The 20,906-nt window shown below is 38.8% G+C and overlaps 2 protein-coding genes across 2 annotated transcripts; one reads left to right on the top strand and one right to left on the bottom strand.

Moving 5' to 3' along the window:
* The first annotated feature begins 3,902 nt into the window (after positions 1-3,902).
* LOC129562743 (olfactory receptor 4F3/4F16/4F29-like) lies at positions 3,903-4,838 on the top strand. Its single transcript, XM_055436171.2, has one exon. It carries the CDS (start codon positions 3,903-3,905, stop codon positions 4,836-4,838), a length of 936 nt encoding a protein of 311 aa, XP_055292146.2.
* An 8,659-nt stretch (positions 4,839-13,497) lies between these two features.
* Positions 13,498-14,444, bottom strand: LOC129562702 (olfactory receptor 4F6-like). The gene is given in 2 exon segments (XM_055436094.2): positions 13,498-13,532; positions 13,535-14,444. Coding segments are annotated over 2 exon segments (936 nt in total). The 5' UTR covers positions 14,436-14,444.
* Positions 14,445-20,906: the final 6,462 nt, after the last annotated feature.

Raw genomic sequence — 20,906 nt, 5'->3', positions numbered from 1 at the left:
AACTTTTCTGAATTTGGGATTATTCATCTGAATGAAAACAGTCCTAAATCAGAAATATCCACCTATATGTCATTATAAGGATCAAATATGTGAAAGGACTTAATAAATACATGCCACATAAACAGTGTATCTATGTGTCTCCAGTTCTAAAATTCTATCATTAAATATTTCAGAAGTTTTTAAAGTATGGTGAAAAATATCTGTATTTTCTTTTCTGACTTTAAGATGACATGTAAGGTAACTAATTATATATGAAGACTGGCAGATAGAAACTATAAATTCCCTGCTATCAGAAACTCTTTGCTTCTCTCTTTCTGTCTCTCTCTCTTTCCTTTTACATGCTTGTTATTTTTAGAAACTTCAGAAGTTAAACCATGGACTACGATAAACCTTGAGATGAGGTTACCCTATTATATAGCTGGAAATTTATAGCAAGAATATCGGGTATTCTCTTGAGAGTGGTTGGGAAAAACGTTAGTGCTCAGTTTGATTTTGGAAACTTCCCTTATGTCTGCTGGACTTAATGGAAAAAGATGGTAGATCAGAAAAACAGAAACTGTGGAAAATTATGGTCCTGAAAAGATAGGCTTTATTTCAGAGTTTATTATCTAGACAATCAAGAAATCTTTGCTATTTATTTCATTCTCTGTTTTAGGAAACAAAAGAGCCAGAGGAAATGGTCTTTATCCTCCTCAAACTTGCAGTACATTTGGGAAAAGAGAATCTATAAAATAGAAACCATTGAAGAATTATGATAAGTAGCAAAGGATTTGACCCCTAAATAAAGCATTGATTATTATCTCTTCTCAGAATACCGTCCGCTCTCCTCTCAGCTTATGAAACTCTTACTAATTTTTTAAAACTCACATCAGATCCTTTCTCCTTTGTAAAATTGTCTGTAAATTTCCCAGTGGACTCTTGTTTATCCTTCCCGGCCAACATTAACAAAACAAAATAAAAAAACACCTGGAGCTTCTCCTATGAGGCTACACATTGTGGCTTATTTTTATATAGGTAATTATTGTTTTTCAATTAAAATTTGTTTCCTGACTTCTGGAATACGAAAAGGTAGAGATCCTGTGTGGATCACAATAAACTGTGGAAAATTCTGAATGAGATGGGAATAACAGACCACCTGACCTGCCTCTTGAGAAACCTATATGCAGGTCAGGAAGCATCAGTTAGAACTGGACATGGAAAAACAGACTGGTTCCAAATAGGAAAAGGAGTACGTCAAGGCTGTATATTGTCACCCTGCTTATTTAACTTATATGCAGAGTACATCATGAGGAACGCTGGGCTGGAAGAAGCACAAGCTGGAATCAAGATTGCCGGGAGAAATATCAATAACCTCAGATATGCATATGACACCACCCTTATGGCAGGAAGTGAAGAGGAACTAAAAAGCCTCTTGATGAAAGTGAAAGAGGAGAGTGAAAAAAGTTGGCTTAAAGCTCAACATTCAGAAAACGAAGATCATGGCATCTGGTCCCATCACTTCACAAGAAATAGATAGGGAAACAGTGGAAAAAGTGTCAAACTTTATTTTTGGGGGCTCCAAAATCACTGCAGATGCTGATTGCAGCCATGAAATTAAAAGACGCTTACTCCTTGGAAGGAAAGTTATGACCAACCTAGACAGCATATTAAAAAGCAGAGACATTGCTTTGCCATAAAAGGTCTGTCTAGTCAGGGCTGTGGTTTTTCCAGTGGTCATATATGGATGTGAGAGTTGGACTGTGAAGGAAGCTGATCGCCAAAGAATTGGTGCTTTTGAACTGTGGTGTTGGAGAAGAGTCTTGAGAGTCCCTTGGACTGCAAGGAGATCCAACTAGTCCACCCTAAAGGAGATCAGTCCTGGGTGTTTATTGGAAGGACTGATGCTAAAGCTGAAACCCCAATACTTTGACCACCTCATGCGACGAGTTGACTCACTGGAAAAGACTCTGATGCTGGGAGGGATTGGGGGCAGGAGGAGAAGGGGACGACAGAGAATGAGATGGCTGGATGGCATCACCTACTCGATGGGCATGAGTTTGAGTGACCTCCGGGAGTTGGTGATGGACAGGGAGGCCTGGCATGCTGCGATTCAGAGTCGGACATGACTGCGCAACTGAACTGAGTTGAACTGAACTGAGAGATTAATATGATATACAGTAATCAGGGAAATGATGTTTTGATGGAGCAAATGGGATTTTGATTTACCTTTAAATGATGAGCAATGATTGGAAATGTTCTGTGTTGCACTAGCGAATGCATAATTGCTATCTATATGTGATTATTATATACTTGAAATGTGCCCAGGGAAACTGAGGAAATAGGTTTTTAGTTTCATTTTTAATGAGCTAGTAATCAATTGCTACTGTTAGCTACATGTGACTAGTGGTTACTGTTTGGACTAACTCGATATAGGTTTGGCTTAAATTTTCTTACTTTAATGTTTTTCTGGTATGCAGAATCCTGAGACATATGTGTACTAGAAAACCTAGGTTCCTGGACTAGGTGGTCACTAATGAGGTTTGTGGGATAATAGTTTTATGATTGGTTTCACTGATCATGCATAACTGAAGTTTATAAGCACACATTAAAAGGCAGAGCTTTGGGATTTTTTTTTTTTTTTTCTGTTACTGGGTTTCTCTTGCTGAGATTCCAGGTCTGAGGTTTTTTGTGCATTCATGTACCTTTACCAGCTCTTCACTATTTATGCTACAATCTCCCTCTTTTTCCTATACATTTCAACTTCTAGCTGCTCATCTAAATATTAAGGAAGCAGAAGGGCTTGAGACACAGAAGTATTTGACCCACAGGAAAGAGAATATATTTTCCATATGGTAAATGCAAATACGGGTAAGAACTAGAGAGATTCATGTAATCGTCCAGAGTTGGGGTTACGAAAGAGTCAGATTTGGTATCAGATCCCAGATAGTTGGGTGATTTGAAGCAGAGAGATAAGATAAGGAGGGAAATGGGGCGAAGGCAGAGGGAGCGACAGGAGAGGGACCATGGACAACTATGACATGAGTGTGCATTTCTTCATCTCCAACAAATTCTAAAAGATTAAGACTCCTATAGCTCTAAACAAAGTTCACAAACCTCAGAGACTGTGAAGAATCTTGTCAGATAGATCAAATTGGCTTCTTTAAATCTTTGACTCCTCATAACAACCCTGCCTCCCCACCAACCTTATATATCTTGGCCATATGCTGGCTGCTAATCACAAACTAGATACTTTCACTTATACATCTGGTTGCCCATGCAAATACCCTGTGCATGAACATCCATTCTATTCTTTCATTGGAGCCGTCAGACTCCAGAGTCACCTCTATGCCCATGCCTGGCTTTCTTATGTTCACCTCTGTCTGGGCTTTGTGTGAATTGCAAATGTGATTGTAGGTGTGATTGCAAATGTGATTGTAAGACAGATTATAACAGATATTTTGTGCCTGAGATGAGGTGAGGTTAAGAAATGAGACAACTTGAATGGTTGAAGAATCATTCTATGAACAATTAAAAAACAGAACAAATGCATTTTGGCAAATGCCATCTCCACCTTTTCTTTCTGCTTCTCTTTGTGGTACACTGCACCACCCTTCCTGCCCCTCCCAGGCCTTGCTATGCACATCTGTTATCTTGTTTGTTCCATTCTCTTGTTTATAGATGAATAGTTCTGGGGGATGTGGTGAAAGGTATGTTGCATGTGAAAGTGACTCAACTGCTTTCAGTAAACACAGATTAAATGCTTTTTTAGTGATGATATGGCCCTGAGAAGGAATTGAAAGGATATATAATCTTCACAGCATGAAGTTTCTTATATAATCATTATAATATTGAACTTTATTAGCATTCTTATTTTCATTTATTTTTCCTTTTCTTTTACCTGGAAATATTCATCAGATAAAGCAATGGATGGAGCGAATCACTCTATGGTGTCAGAGTTTGTGTTCCTGGGACTCACCAGTTTCTGGGAGAGCCAACTCCTCTTTGTGTTCTCCTCCATTTTTTGTGTGGCAAGCATGATGGGAAACTCCCTCATCATTCTCACTGTGATGATGAACCCTCACTTACACTCCCCCATGTACCTTCTGTTGGCCAACCTCTCCTTCACTGACCTGGGAGTTTCTTCTGTCATTTCTCCCAAGATGATTCATGATCTTTTCAAAAGACGAAAAGTCATCTCCTTTAGTGGCTGCATCACTCAAATCTTCTTCATCCATGTCATTGCTGGGGTGGAGATGGTGCTGCTTATCGCCATGGCCTTTGACAGATATGTTGCCATATGTAAGCCTCTCCACTATTTCACTATTATGAGTCGAAAAATGTGTATTTTGCTCCCAGTTGCTGCATGGATAATTGGCTTGATTCACTCTGTGGTTCAACTGGGTTTTGTTATAAAACTGCCGTTCTGTGGCCCTAATGTATTAGACACTTTTTACTGTGACTTTCCTTGGTTCATCAAACTTGCCTGCACAGATACCTACAGGCTGGAGTTCATGGTCACAGCCAACAGTCGATTCATATCCCTGGGGTCATTCTTCATATTGATTGTCTCCTACATTTTAATCCTCATCACTGTTCGGAAACACTCTTCAGGTAGCTCATCTAAGGCTCTCTCCACTTTGTCAACTCATGTCATGGTGGTGATTTTGTTCTTCGGTCCTTGCATCTTTGTTTACATCTGGCCTCATCCCACATCACACCTAGACAAATTCCTTGCTGTTTTTGATGCAGTTCTCACTCCTTTTTTAAATTCAGTCATCTATACATTGAGGAATAAAGAAATGAAACTGGCAATGAGGAAAGTGTGCAGTCAATTTATTATTTACAGAAGGATTTCTTAAATGACAAGAAGTATAAGGTTTCCTTACCAACTTGAAGTAATGTTATATTTCTATTATTTTAACATCAGGAGTTTCCAGGTATCACATACACATTTAGGTTTCCCAGATTATACAGAGTGAAGTAAGCCAGAAAGAAAAACATCAATACAGTATACTAACGCATATATATGGAATTTAGAAAGATGATAATGATAACCCTGTATACGAGACAGCAAAAGAGACACAAATGTATAGGATGGTCTTTTGGACTCTGTGGGAGAGGGCGAGGGTGGGATGATTTGGGAGAATGGCATTGAAACATATATATTATCATATGTGAAATGAATCGCCAGTCCAGGTTCAATGCATGATACAGGATGCTCGGGACTGGTGTACTGGGATGAACCAGAGGGATGGGATGGGGAGGGAGGTGGGAGGGGGGTTCAAGATGGGGACCACATGTACACCTGGGGCAGATTCATGTCAATGTATGGCAAAACCAATTCAATAATGTAAAGTAAAAAAAAAAAAAGCCTCTTGAAGAAAGTGAAAAAAATAAAAAAATAAAATAAAATAACATGGTTCATATAAAAATCTTAGCTTAGAAATTGTGTTTCTGCCTATGGTTGGAGGAAGCACGTGGTGTGGTAAAAAGTTTCTTCTGGAGAAGGCCAAATGTTTGTCTCTCTAGAAACATTGCAATTCAATTTGATGAATTTACTATGGGCTAGACTTCAAAACTGAATATCTTCAGTGTCAGAGTGGGTTATATAAGGGAATTCCGATTGATACTAGGTAATATAGGGGACTGGAATGCAAAAGTAGGAAGTCAAGAAACACCTGGAGTAACGCAAATTTGGCCTTGGAGCACGGAATGAAGCAGGGCAAAGGCTAATAGAGTTTTGTCAAGAGAAGGCACTGGTCATAGCAAACACCCTCTTCCAACAACACAAGAGAAGACTCTACACATGGACATCACCAGATGGTCAACACCGAAATCAGATTGATTATATTCTTTGCAGCCAAAGATGGAGAAGCTCTATACAGTTAGCAAAAACAAGACCAGGAGCTGATGGTGGCTCAGATCATGAACTCCTTATTGCCAAATTCGGACTTAAATAGAAGAAAGTAGGGAAAACCACTAGACCATTCAGATATGACCTAAATCAAATCCCTTATGATTATACAGTGGAAGTGAGAAATAGATTTAATGGACTAGATCTTATAGAGTGCCTGATGAACTATGGACGGAGGTTCATGACATTGTACAGGAGACAGGGACCAAGACCATCCCCATGGAAAAGAAATGCAAAAAAGCAAAATGGCTGTCTGAGGAGGCCTTACAAATAGCTGTGAACAGAAGAGAAGTGAAAAGCAAAGGAGAAAAGGAAAGATATAAGTATCTGAATGCAGAGTTCCAAAGAATAGCAAGGAGAGATAAGAAAGCCTTCCTCAGGCTGGGAAGGATTGGGGGCGGGAGGAGAAGGGGACGACAGAGAATGAGATGGCTGGATGGCATCACCGACTCGATGGACATGAGTTTGAGTGACCTCTGGGAGTTGGTGATGGACAGGTAGGCCTGGTGTGCTGTTATTCATGGGGTCGCAAAGAGTTGGACATAACTATGCGACTGAACTGAACTGAACTGGAATTAATACTAGATCAAAATATGTACATCAAGATGCCCATTTATTAATTCATCACAAAAAAATCAGTCAAGTAGTTTGTACTTCCACATAAGTGTTACTCATTATTTCATTGTAGGGAAATTTCAGAGAAGTTCAGCAGTGATAATAATGTTAATGAACAGGAAATCAGAGCAAGAACAGTTACTCCAATTATTAAAATATTAATTATATCAGATTTTGATATTTAATGCCTATTTATTCACACCAGGATATGACTGTCATTGCAATTGGAAAATAGGATCCTTAGGTCAGGCCTTTTATTTTGACTGTGCTGGCTGGTCAGCCCAAGATTTACCTTTGCTTATTGTTCATACTATGTTCCAGGCTGTGTAACCCCTATGCTCTTACACATGCATTCTTATTTCCATAAGTAACTAGCCATGCTTCTCCTTTTCCTTCTGCTGGCATGATTATTCCTGTTGCATTTGGATGATTTGAGTCCTTGCAAGTTTTCCAGGTAGTGCTAGTGATAAAGAATTCCAAAGAATTCACCTGCCAATACAGAAGATGTAAGAGATGCAAGTTCAATTCCTGGGTCAGGAAGATCCCCTGGAGTGGGAAATGGCAACCCACTCAAGTATTCTTTCCTGAAAAATTCCATGGACAGAGGAGCCTGTTAGACCACAGTCCATGGAGTTGCAGAGTCAGATATGACTGAGCACAGCACAGCACAGCACAGCAAGCTAAACTTTAGTTTGGGAAGTGTTTTACATATGATCATATTCTATCTTATAGGAATGAGGGATTTACATCAATAGATTTAGAAATTTCAATTCATACTCATTTCAACAAAGAGGAACCAAGGTCCAGTCTCAAACCTGTAGTGCAAATGACTGAGCCATATACATCCTTATATAGATACCATACCTCTTAACCAGTTAATCAGTCTTACTATTGTCTTATAAGTGGTCCTTATTTACCTTCTAATTTATTTCACTTTATAATTTGCTAGCTTTCTCTTTTGATTTCCTTTGCCTTATATCATTTATTCATTTTTTGAGTCCTTTTTGTTTTAACATTTAGAAAACTGATACCTATATATCAGTGTCAGTTTATTAGCTCACGTTATTCTCAGTCTCCCTATAATTTTTCTTTCTTTTTTTTAATCTTTTTTATTTTTATTTTTTAATTTATTTATTTTAATTGGAGGTTAATTATTTTACATTATTCTATTGGTTTCTGAAGTAGTATTTTTGAAATGGAAGTTTCACTGTTTTTTCTCTCCCATGGATTAAACAACATTCAGTAGTTCCAGCTGGGGTTCTCCAATTCCTTGCTGTTTTTGTGTGTTGTTTTAGAGAAATGCCTGCTCCTCTCAGTCTTTTCTCTTTAGGCCTTTGTGTCAGGTCTACATCCATGACAGACAGATTGCCCAACTACCTAGTGAATGAGTTTCTGTACTATCTTATGTAAAAGTTTTTCAAGGTCATTCTTTCTTATTCTAAAATAATACCAGTTTTTAGCGGACACCTACTCTGTTCTTTGCCCAAATCAGCAACCTTCTTTTTCTGGTAAATGTGTCTTTTTCTTGTGGTAACTGTGTGCTATGATTAGAAGGAGACATGTAGATCCTACCTCTCTGACCACTACTGTTTTTTCAAAGGTTGGGCTTCTGAACCAAGTCATAATGACATATCTCCAAGCCACAGTTGAATGGTGCAAGTATGTCTCTGCCCACAAAGGTCCAAATCTGAGCTTCTCCCCAGGATGTTAGACTTGGGAATAGAGAAACCAAGCCTAAGTCCTTTTTGGAGTGTGATGTGTAGATATTATTGGCAATTGTGTTTCTTCCTGTTAAAAATTGAATCTGTGATAATTTTTAAAAGGATATGGTAGAGAAGATGATGTATTGAGGTTTGGCGGTATTCAAAGTGTTGATTCTAGCTGTCTTGGACATTCAGCTTTTGCACTCAGTTTGATTACTAGCTGAGCTGTTAAATAAGCCAGTGCACCCATCCTCTTGCATAAGCTTAAGTTGTGATTATGTCATTTACAGTTGAAAAAGTATTGATAAGTACATCTTTGATTCTAAGTAACTCTTTCAATTACTTATGATGTGAAATACCTGTTTTATTTCTTTAAGAGAATATTATATTTGTCAATGAAATAGAAATATGCTCATTATGTTAGATTTATATGCATATTAGAAATTACCCATAAAATTACCATCCGGATATAATTATGAGTAGTGTACTGGCATATTTATTTCTAGTACTTTTCTATGCCTACATAAATATACATTTACACAATTGTGATTTTATGGTCTCTACATTGTTAACTTGACTTTTTCAGAATATTTTGAGAATTCTTTTACATTATTAAATATTGTAATACAAAATAATTTAAAATGCATACATAGAATTGCATTATATATCATAATTATGTTTTTTGTTCTTCTGTTGGTCAATTAAGATTATGTTAAATTTTTTGCTGTGCTTTGAAAATTCTTTTCTCTACCCCTTTCTGTATTTAATATTACTTCTTTTTATAGATTCAGATATTCAGAATTAGTAGGATTTAACAGTATTCTTGCCTGGAGAATCCCATGGACGGAGAAGCCTGGTAGGCTATAGTCCACGGGGTCGCGAAGAGTCGGACACGACTGAGCGACAGAACGAACGAACGAACAATATTTAAACTCTTTATTCATATAATCATCTCTCATAAAATATTTGTACTGTGTGGAAAAGAACCCACTTGCCAGTGCAAGAGATGTGTGTTCAGTCCCTGGGTCAGGAAGGGACTATGTCATCTATGTCACCACAGAGCAGGGAGGTAAGCTCCCTGTGCTACACAACAGGTTCCCACTAGCCATCTATTTTACACATGGTAGTGTATACATGTCAATCCCAATCTTCCAGATCATGCCGCCTCTCTTCCTCCCCCACCCTGTGTCCATATGTCTGTTCTTTATGTCTCTGTCTCTATTCCTGCCTAGCAAATAGGTTCATCTGTACCATTTTTTTTTGATTCCACATATATAAATTAATGTATAATATTTGTTTTTCTCTTTCTTTCTTACTTCATACTGTATGACAGACTATCGATCCATCCATGTCTCTACAAATGATCTGGCTTCATTCCTTTTTACTGCTGAGTAATACACTATTGTATGTATGTACCACATTGTCTTTATCAACTCGTCAGTGGTCATTTAGGTTGTTTCCATGTCCGGGCTATTGTAAATGGTGCTGCATGAACATTGGGATGCTTGTGTCTTTTTGAATTATGGTTTTCTCAGGGTATATGCCCAGTAGTGGATTGCTGGGTCATATGATAGTTCCATTTTTTGTTTCTTAAGAAGCCTCCATAGTGGCTGTATCAACTTATATTCCCAGCAACAGTGCAAGAAGGTTCCCCCTTCTCCACATCAACTCCAGCATTTATTGTTTGTGGATTTTTTGGTGATGGTCATTATGACCCATGTGAGGTGATACCTCATTGTAGTTTTGATCTACATTTCTCTAATAATTAGTGAAGTTGAGAATCTTTCATGTGCCTTTTGGCATTTGTGCATCTATTTAGATCTTCCACCCATTTTGATTCAGTCCAGTTCAGTTCAGTCACTCAGTCGTGTCTGACTCTTTGAGACCCCATGAACCGCAGCATACCAGGTCTCCCTGTCCATCACCAACTCCCAGAGTTCACCCAAACCCATGTCCATTGAGGTGGTGATGCCAACCAACCATCTCATCCTGTGTTGTCCCCTTCTCCTCCTGCCCTCAATCTTTCCCAGCATCAGGGTCTTTTCCAATGAGTCAGCTCTTCGCATCAGGTGGCCAAAGTATTGGAGTTTAAGCCTCAACATCAGTCCTTCCAATGAATATTCAGGACTGATCTCTTTAGGATGGACTGGTTGGATCTCCTTGTAGTCCAAGGGACTCTCAAGAGTCTTCTCCAGCACCACAGTTTAAAAGCATCAATTCTTCAGCGATCAGCTTTCTTCACAGTCCAACTCTCATATCCATACATGACCACGGGAAAAACCATAGCCTTGACTAGATGGACCTTGGTTGGCAAAGTAATGTCTCTGCTTTTTAGTATGCTATCTAGGTTGGGCATAACTTTCCTTCCAAGGAGTAAACGTCTTTTAATTTCATGGCTGCAATCAGCATCCGCAGTGATTTTGGAGCCCCCCAAAATAAAGTTTGACACTGTTTCCACTGTTTCCCCATCTATTTCCCATGAAGTGATGGGACCAGACGCCATAATCTCAGTTTTCTGAATGTTGAACTTTAAGCCAACTTTTTCAGTCTCCTCTTTCACTTTCATCAAGAGGCTCTTTAGTTCCTCCTCACTTTCTGCCGTAAGGGTGGTGTCATCTGCATATCTGAGGTTATTGATATTTCTCCCAGCAATCTTGATTCCAGCTTGTGCTTCCTCCAGCCAGTGTTCCTCATGATGTACTCTGCATATAAGTTAAATAATCAGGGTGACAATATACAGCCTTAAAAAGTACTCTTTTTCTTACTTGGAATCATTCTATTCCATGTCAGGTTCTAACTGTTGCTTCCTGACCTGCATACAGGTTTCTCAAGAGGCAGGTCAGGTCGTCTGGATATTCCCATCTCTTTCAGAATTTTCCACAGTTTATTGTGATCCACACAGTCAAAGGCTTTGGCATAGTCAATGAAGCAGAAATAGATATTTTTTCTGGAGCTCTCTTGCATTTTCAATGATCCAACAGGTGTTGGCCATTTGATCTCTGGTTTCACTGCCTTTTCTAAATCCAGCTTCAACATCTGGAATTTCACAGTTCATGTATTGCTGAAGCCTGGCTTGGAGAATTTTGAGTATTACTTTACTAGCGTGTAAGATGAGTGCAATTGTGTGGTAGTTTGAGCATTCTTTGGGATAGCCTTTCTTTGGGATTGGAATGAAAACTGACCTTTTCCAGTCCTGTGGCCACTGCTGTGTTTTCCCAATTTGCTGGCATATTGAGTGCAGCACTTTCACAGCATCATCTTTTAGGATTTGGAATAGCTCAACTGGAATTTCATCACTTCTTCTAGCTTTGTTCATAGTGATGCTTCCTAAGGCCCACTTGACTTTGTCTTTCAGGTTGTCTGTCTCTAGGTGAGTGATCACGTTACTGTGATTATCTGGGTCATGAAGATCTTTTTTGTACAGTTCTTCTGTGTATTCTTGCCACCTCTTCTTAATATCTTCTGCTTCTGTTAGGTCCATACAACTTCTGTCCTTTACTGAGCCCATCTTTGCATGTAATGTTCCCTTGGTATCTCTAATTTTCTTGAAGAGATCTCTAGCCTTTCCCATTCTATTGTTTTCCTCTATTTCTTTGCATTGATCGCTGAGGAAGGCTTTCTTATCTCTCCTTGCTATTCTTTGGAACTCTGCATTCAGATGCTTATATCTTTCCTTTTCTCCTTTGCTTTTCACTTCTCTTACTTTCACAGCTATTATAAGGCCTCCTCAGACAGCCATTTTTCCTTTTTACATTTCTTTTTCTTGAGGATGAATTTGATCCCTGTCTCCTGTACAATGGCACGAACCTCTGTTCATAGTTCATCAGGCACTCTGTCTATCCAATCTAGGCCCTTAAATCTATTTCTCACTTCCACTGTATAATCATAAGGAATTTGATTTAGGTCATACCTGAATGGTCTAGTGGTTTTCTCCACTCTGTTCAATTTAAGCCTGAATTTGGCAATAAGGTGTTCATGATCTGAGCCACAGTCAGCTCCTGGTCTTGTTTTTGCTGACTGTATAGAGCTTCTCCATCTTTGGCTGCAAAGAATATAATCAATCTGATTTTGGTGTTGGCCATCTGGTGATGTCCATGTTTAAAGACTTCTCTTGTGTTTTGGAAGAGGGTGTTTGCTATAACCAGTGTGTTCTCTTGGCAAAACTCTATTAGCCTTTGCCCTGCTTCTTTCTGTACTCCAAGGCCAAATTTGCCTGTTACTCCAGGCATTTCTTGACTTTCTACTTTTGCATTCCAGTCCCCTATAATGAAAAGGACATCTTTTTCGGGTGTTAGTTCTAAAAGGTCTTGTAGGTCTTCACAGAACCATTCAACTTCAGCTTCTTCAGTATTACTGGTCAGGGCATAAACTTGGATTACCGTGATATTGAATGGCTTGGCTTGGAAACAAACAGAGATCATTCTGTAATTTTTGAGATTGCATCCAAGTACTGCATTTCAGACTCTTTTGTTGGCTATGATGGCTACTCCATTTCTTTTAAGGGATTCCTGTCCACAGTAGTAGATATAATGGTCATCTGAGTTAAATTCACCCATTCCAGTCCACTTTAGTTTGCTGATTCCTAGAATGTCAACGTTCACTCTTGCCATCTCCTGTTTGACCACTTCCAATTTGCTTTGATTCATGTACCTAACATTCCAGATTCCTATGCAATATTGCTCTTTACAGCATCAGACCTTGCTTCTATCGCCAGTCACTTCCACAAATGGGTGTTGTTTTTGCTTTGGCTTCATCCCTTCATTCTTTCTGGTTAGATTGTTTTTTGGATATTGAGCCACATGAACGATTCGTAAATTTTGGAATCACTTGCTGGTCTCATCATTTGCAAATATTAATATTTCCTCCCATTCTGAGGAATAATACATTGCTTTCCAACATCAATTATTATTCTCTGCTTGGCCCATTTTGATGGATAAGAAAATTGGAAGTGGAGGATTAAGATGATAATCAACTTTTGTTTGAAGTATTTTGCATAGTAATTATATGGAGAATGAGTCAAACATTTCTTAATTATTAACAAAAAAGATAAAATGCTTACCACCCAGAGTTATCATAAATATTAAATAAAATAATTTATATAAAAATCCAACAGAAGTTGGAAAAATAGAAATTCCAGTGTTAGCTGTCTTTCTCTTTTTAAATTTGGTATACAGCAACATGAAAAATACCTAAATATTACCTAGTACATAAAACTAATAGAAATCTAAGATGACATTTTTCTTTTGTCATTGTGGGTAGAGCTAAGTTTCTTTATCATTAGAGTATTTAGAACATCTTCCTGTAACTCACAAGCTGATGGCTAGTTTCTTCATTGCTGCCTTCATCTCTTTGTTCCTGAATGTATAGATGACTGGATTCAGAAAAGGAGTGAGAACTGCATCAAAGATAGCAAGGAACTTGTCCAAGTGTGATGAAGGGAAGGGCCAGGTGTAGAAGAAAATTAATGGCCCAAAGAATAAAACCACCACAGTGACGTGAGCTGACAAGGTGGAGAGGGCCTTGGATACACTACCTGAGGAGTGTTTCCAAACAGTGACCAGAATGAAGATGTAGGAAATAATCAATATGAAGAAGGAACCCACAGAAATGAGTCCACTGTTGGCGGTGACCATGAACTCTAGTCTATAGGTTTCTGTGCAAGCAAGTTTAATGAGTCTTGGGAGGTCACAATAAAAGCTGTCCAATACATTAGGACCACAGAAGGGCAAGTCTATGACAAAAGCCAGTTGGGCCACTGAGTGGATGAGGCCAAGGAACCAGGCAGCAGCCAAAATCAAAACACACATTTGTGGATTCATGATGGTCAGGTAGTGGAGAGGCTTGCATATGGCCACATATCTGTCAAAGGCCATGGCAATGAGCAGCACCATTTCTGTGCCCCCAAAGGAATGAATAAAGAAGATCTGAGTTAGACAACCCCCAAAAGAGATGGCTTTGCATTTTCTGAAAAGGTCATAAATCATTTTGGGAGCAGTAGTAGAGCAAAACCCGATGTCAAGAAAGGAGAGGTTGGCCAGCAGGAAGTACATGGGGGAGTGCAAGCTAGTGTCAGCACTCACAGAGAACACAATGAGGAGGTTTCCCATCAGGCTCGCCATGTAGAACACAGAGAAAAAAGGGAAAAGAAGAAGCTGAATCTCCCAGGAACTGGAGAGTCCCAGGAACACAAACTCAGACACCACGGAGTTGTTGGCTCCACCCATTGTCTCTGCAAACAGAGGTGACTCAATTTTACTTGAAAAAGAGTAGAAAATAAATCAAATTTGAGAGTCAGTGATCGCATGAAAATACTGCCCTAATCCACAGAACCAAAACACCTGTAATATAACCCCTTAAACTTTAGTTTAGAAAATATGCAGTAATTATTTGCCACAAAGCACTGCTTCTTACTCCCCAGCCTCCCTAGGTTTTGATAAAATAATTAAAATTTCCTGCTGAATCAAAAGGGTTATGAGAGGAAGGATAGGAGTGCCCTGGAATACCATGAAGGGAGGAAAGAGAAGAAATAGAAATGAACTTATTGATTTTGCTCTCACAGTCTATTCCTCATGCCCATTGTTGTTGTTTGTTGTTCAGTGGCTAAGTCACGTCTGACTCCTTGTGACCTCATGGACTGCAGGACTCCTACCTTCCCTGTCCTTCACTATCTTTTGGAGTTTGCTCAGACTTGTGTCTGTTGAGTCGATGATATCATCCAACCATCTCATCCTCTGTCATCCACTTTTCCTCCTGCCCTCAATCTTTCCCAGCATCAGGGTATTTTCCAGTGAATTGACTCTTTGCATCAGGTGGCCAAAGTATTAGAGTTTCAGCTTTAGCATCAGTCCTTTCAATGAATATTCAGGGTTGATTTCCTTTAGGATTGACTGGTTTGAGCTTCTTGCTGTACAAAGGGACTCTCAAGAGTCTTCTCCAACACCAAAATTTGAAAGCATCAATTCTTCGGTGCTCAACCTTCTTTATGATCCAATTCTCACATCCACATATGACTATTGAAAAAACCATAGCTTTGACTATGTAGATATTTGTGGGCAAAGAGATATCTCTGGTTTTTAATACACTGTCTAGGTTTGTCATAACTTTTCTATCAAGGATCTTCCCTGTAGCTTAGACAGTAAAGGAATCTGCCTGCAATGCAGGAGACCAGGGTTCAATCCTTGGGTTGGGAAAATCCTCTGGAGAAGGGAATGACAATCCACTCCAGTATTCTTGCCTGGAGAATCCCATAGACAGAGGAGCCTAGTGGGCTACAGTATGTGGGGTTGCAAAGAATTGGACATGACTGATTGACTAACACTCCTGCTTCTTCCAAGGAGCAAGCATCTTTTAATTTTATGGCTGCAGTCACAGTCTGCAGTGATTTTGAAGTCCAGGAAAATAAAATCTTCCACTGTTTCCATTTTTTTGCCCTATCTATTTTCATGGTTTGTTGGGAACGGATGCCATGATCTTAGTGTTTTGAATGTTGAATTTAAGCCAGCCTTTTCACTCTCCTATTTCACTTTCCTTCAGTTCCTATTCACTTTCTGCCATTAGGGTGGTGTCATCTGCATATCTGAGGTTATTGATATTTCTCTGGGCAGTCTTGAATCCAACTTATTAGTCATCCAGCGTGGCATTTCACATGATGTATCCTGCATATACGTTAAATAAGCAGAGACAGTATACAGCCTTGATGTACTCCTTTTCCAATTTTGAACTAGTCCGTTGCTCCATGTTCAGTTCTAACTGTTGCTTCTTTGACCTGCATACAGATTTTTCAGGAGGCGGGTAAGGTGGTCTGGTATTCCCAGCTGTTTAAGAATTTTCCACAGTTTATTGTGATCCACACAGTCAAAGGCTTTAGCATAGTCAGTGAAGTGGGAGTAGATGTTTTTCTAGAATTCTGTTGTTTTTACTGTTATCCAGTGGAAATGGCAACCCACTCCAGTATTCTTGCCTGGAGAATCCCAGGGGTGGGGGAGCCTGGTGGGTCACACAGAGTTGAACACGACTGAAGCGACTTAGCAGCAGCAGCAGCAGTGGACGTTGGCAATTTGTGGTCTCGTTCTTCTACTGTTTCTAAATCCAGCTTGTGCATCTGGAAGTTCTCAGTGCACATATTGTTGAAGCCTTGCTTGAAGGATTTTGAGTATTACCTTTCTAGCCTACGAAATGACTACAATTGTGCGATAGTTTGAACATTCTTTCGCATTACCCTTCTTTGGGATAGGAATGAAGACAAACGTTTCCAGTCCTGTGGCCATTGCTGAATTTTCCAAATTTGATGGTATATTAAGAGCAGCACTTTAATAACAGAATCTTTTAGGATTTGAAATAGCTCAGCTGAAATTCCATCACTTCTGCTAGCTTTGTTCAGAGTAATGCTTCCTAATGCTGACTTGACTTCACACTTCACACTCTGGCTCTAGGTGCGTGACCATACCACTGTGTTTATCTGGATCATAAAGACCTTTTTCATACAGTCCTTCTGTGTGTTCTTGCCACCTCTTCTTAATATCTTCTGCTTCTGTTAGGTCCTTGCCATTTCTATCCCTTATTGTGCCCACCTTTGCATGAACTGTTCCCTGGGAATCTCTAATTTTCTTGAAGAGATTTCTAGATTTTTCCCATTCTGTTGTTTTCCTCTCTTTCTTTGCATTTGTTCACTTAAGAAGGCTTTCTTATCTCTCTTTGCCATTCTTTGGAACTCTGCATTCATTCGGAACTCTATATATTTCCCTTTTCCTTTGCCTTTTGCTTGTCTTCTTTTCTCAGTTTTTTGTAAGGATTCCTCAGACAACCATTTTGCCTTCTTTGTGATGGTTTTGGTCACTACCTCCTGTGCAGTGTTGTGAACCTCCGTCCATAGTTCTTCAGGCACTCTAAGATCTAATTTCTTAAATCTCTTTGTCACTCCCACTGTGTAGTCATAAGGGAATTGATTTCAGTCATACCTGAATGGCCTAGTGGTTTTCCCTACTTTCTTCAATTTATGTCTGAATTTTGCAATAAGGAGTTCATGATCTGAGCCCAAGTCAGCTCCAGGTCTTGGTGTTTCTCACTGCATCAAGCTTCTCCATCTTTGGCTGCAAAGTATATAATCAATCTGATTTCAATATTGACCATCTGGTGATGTCTATGTGTAGAGTCATCTCTTGTGTTGCTGGAAGAGGGTGTTTGCTATGACTGGTGTATTCTCTTGGCAAAACTCTGTTAGCCTTTGCTCTGCTTCATTTTGTACTCCAAGGCCAAACTTGTCTGTTATTCCAGTTATCTCTTGACTTCCTACTTTTGCATTTGAATCCCCTGTGATGAAAAGAACACCTTTTATGATTTTAGTTCTAGCAGGTCTTGTCGGTCTTCTTAGAACCATTCAGCTTCAGCTTCTTTGGCATTAGTGGTTGGGACATAGACTTGAATTACTCTGATATTGAATGGTTTTCTTGGAAAGGAACTGAGATCATTGTCATTTTTGAGACTGCACCAAAGTACTGCATTTCAGAATCTTTTTGTTGACTATGAGGGCTACTTCATTTCTTCTAAGGGATTCTTGCCCACAGTAGTAGGTATAATGGTCATCTGAATTAAATTGGCCCACTCTCATCCATTTTAATTCACTAATTCCTAAAATGTCGATGTTCACTCTTGCCATCTCCTCTTTGACCACTTCCAATTTACCTTGATTCTTGGACCTAACATTCCAGTTTCCTACACAGTATTATTTTTTACAACATTGGATTTTACTTTCACCACCAGACATATCCACAGCTGGCCATCATTTTCACTTTGGTTCAGCCTCTTCATTCTTTCTGGAGATATTAATCTCCACTCTTCCCTAGTAACATGTTGGACACCTACTGACCTGGGGGGCTCATCTTCTAGTTTCATATCTATTTGCCTTTTCAAAGGTAAATAGGGGTTCTCAAGACAATAATACTGAAATGGTTTGCCACTCCCTTCTCCAGTGTACTATGTTTTGTTAGAACTCTCCACCATGACCCATGGATTTCCCCAAACCTGACAATTATGAGACCTTCATTTTCCTAACCCCCTGATTATCTCCTATATGCAATGCTATAAGTTTCATTAACACTCTCTTATGTTTAGCCTCACTGTTGCAGTTTTATCAAATCATAGTCACCTTTTCCTCAAGCCCTAATAATACTATCTAGCTTTTGTAGCTCAGCTCAGGGAGTATGAATGATCACAAAGCTTGAGCTGTAAGAGCAAATAGCAGAGTTAGGACAAGCCAGAAAGAGATCTGTGAGGCAGACTCTAAACATGGATGAGCTAATGTAATGTAGCAAACAAAATTCTATGTGATATTAGTAAGTCATTGTCCATGCCAAGTTCAGTTAATGGTTCTTGGGATGTCAGAAAGAACACTGCATTTGACATCAGAAGAGTTGTGCTTAATTCTTAGCCCTAAGTTCATGGGAAGTTGGAGTAAGTCCTTTCTCTCATCCCTTCCACACTCAACTCACTTTTTAAAAAGCATTTCATAACTTTATTGTTGCTACTCATAATATTTATGAAGATTTCATAAAATTGCAAATAGTTGCAATGCAAAAAGCAGTTATTACAATGCAACATTGTCCATCAGCATCTCTTGAAAAACCCAGTATAATTACTGGGCAACAATATTGCATGGGGAAATCGAATAACTATCAGTTCAGTTCAGTTCAGTTCAGTCGCTCAGTTGTGTCCGACTCTTTGTGACCCCATGGACTGAAGCACTCCAGCCCTCCTTGTCCATCTGTTTTTCTAAATTGGGGCATAATTTACACACAATAAAATGCACAGATCTTAAGCACTCAGTTTTATAAGTTTTAGCAACATTAACTCCTTGACCTCAGTTTCACCATCTAGAAAATAAAGGAACTGAGCGGGTGATGCTAAAGCATCCTTTCAAGTCTAGCATTCCTATGACCTTATAGCACAATGCCAGCCCAGTACGTTACAGTACCTGTAACGATGGTATTCTCTGTGTTGAGTCCTACCATATTCACCTCTTTTCCCTCATCTGCAGTTGATTATAAATCCCATATCCAACAAAAAGCCATCCCTTTGTATTATATTAGTCTTCCTCTTCTCTAGTTACTTTTGTCACACTTACATGATTATTTAGCATATTATTGTAAATTTTCTATGTCATTTATTTTGCCATTTTGTCAAATTCTATGTCATTTATCATAAATATCTGTAATCAATCAACAAGCATTTTCTAGATAAATACAAAGCACAAGGCATTGTTCCAGGACATTATGGATTCCATCGGTTATTAAAATATTCACTACCCTTAAGGCATTCACATTTTTTCACATACTAAAAATATAAACAATAAAAATTCTTACATAAAAAGTGTCAAATAAGTAGCACGAGCATAAAATTTTTGAGGCATAAAAGATACCCATGAGTTGGAGTCATCAGGGCTGTCTTCAGAAAGAAATCAAGATCTGTGATGCAGTTTAAGATATGGATATAATTTATTTTGAGATATAAATTCATATCTGCCTCTTCAAAAATTACTGAGATGTGATCAGAGAATATCTCCTAGTCTAGCTCCAAAAATAATGATAACAAGCTGAAATAAAGTAAAAACAGTAGCTACCATGGGTAAGATATAGCAATCACATCTTTACAGACACTATCTTGTTTGATATTCACTAAAACCGTAAAAGTTACTATCAACTCCTTTTCACAGTGAAGGAAATTGAAACCACAAAGGAGAAAGTCATAGGTTAGAACAGTAAGTGGTGAAACTAGTATTTATTCCCTAGTCTTCCTCTTAACCAGTACTATTCTCATGACTTTCTAATTATTTAACATACCTTACTCCCTTTCTGGATACCCTGTGTTTTACTCTTAGCATCCTAGGCAGATCCTCAGTGAGAGAGATGGAAGCTTTGTCCTTAAGTGTTTACAAGCATTTGAGTTTCTTAAGCTGTTTCAAACACATTCATAAATTCATTGTGGTTATTGAAATAACCATTCTAGAAAAAGGCAAATCTGTGTAATACCTGCATCTCAGAGCTCCTGGTAGAGTTCCCAGACTGCAGTTCTCCTCATCCACGTGAACTCTTTTAGTTTCCAATAGAGGAGACTCTGCTCATGGTGCACCCTCACTCATTAACAGAAAAAACAAAGCTGCTCAGTGTCCACATTAAGAAATAAAGCCCAGCATTACACTGAGTCAAATTCTATTCCCACCTACAAAACTGCCTCCTGCCTTTTCTAATTCCCTTTCTTGAATCTCAATCTTGGATAACAATGAATAAAAAGAAAAAAAAGTAATTTCAGTTTTTGACCGCATATGCTCTTTCCACTCATTTGTGTTAATTCTTGCTCATTAAGCTCAACTGAAGCTGCTTGTACAAGGTAGCAATTAATTGATTTCTTTACAAAATGATCCTGTCACCAAAAATGTCTTCAATACTGGCCTTTGGAGACTTCAACATTGTAAACCAGTATCCTCAAGCTATTTCTATATTCGTCACCAACCTACTCATATAAAGACCTAACAAGACCTAACTCTGTTACCAAACAGTTAACCACCTTCAACTTTCCTTGGTTAAAACTAGCATTGTTTCATGTACAAATAGCTGTAAAATGCCATTATTATGAAAGATATGACTAATTAGCACACAGGAGAGTTCTGACCAAATAATACTGCAGAGACTTTGGACTGCCAA

This window comes from Moschus berezovskii, chromosome 9, assembly GCF_049115385.1.
Source record: "Moschus berezovskii isolate FMDL1 chromosome 9, NW_MosBer_1.0, whole genome shotgun sequence".
Classification (NCBI taxonomy): Eukaryota; Metazoa; Chordata; class Mammalia; order Artiodactyla; family Moschidae; genus Moschus; species Moschus berezovskii.
Note: the sequence above shows the minus strand (reverse complement) of the source record. Positions and strands in the feature narration are given on the sequence as shown.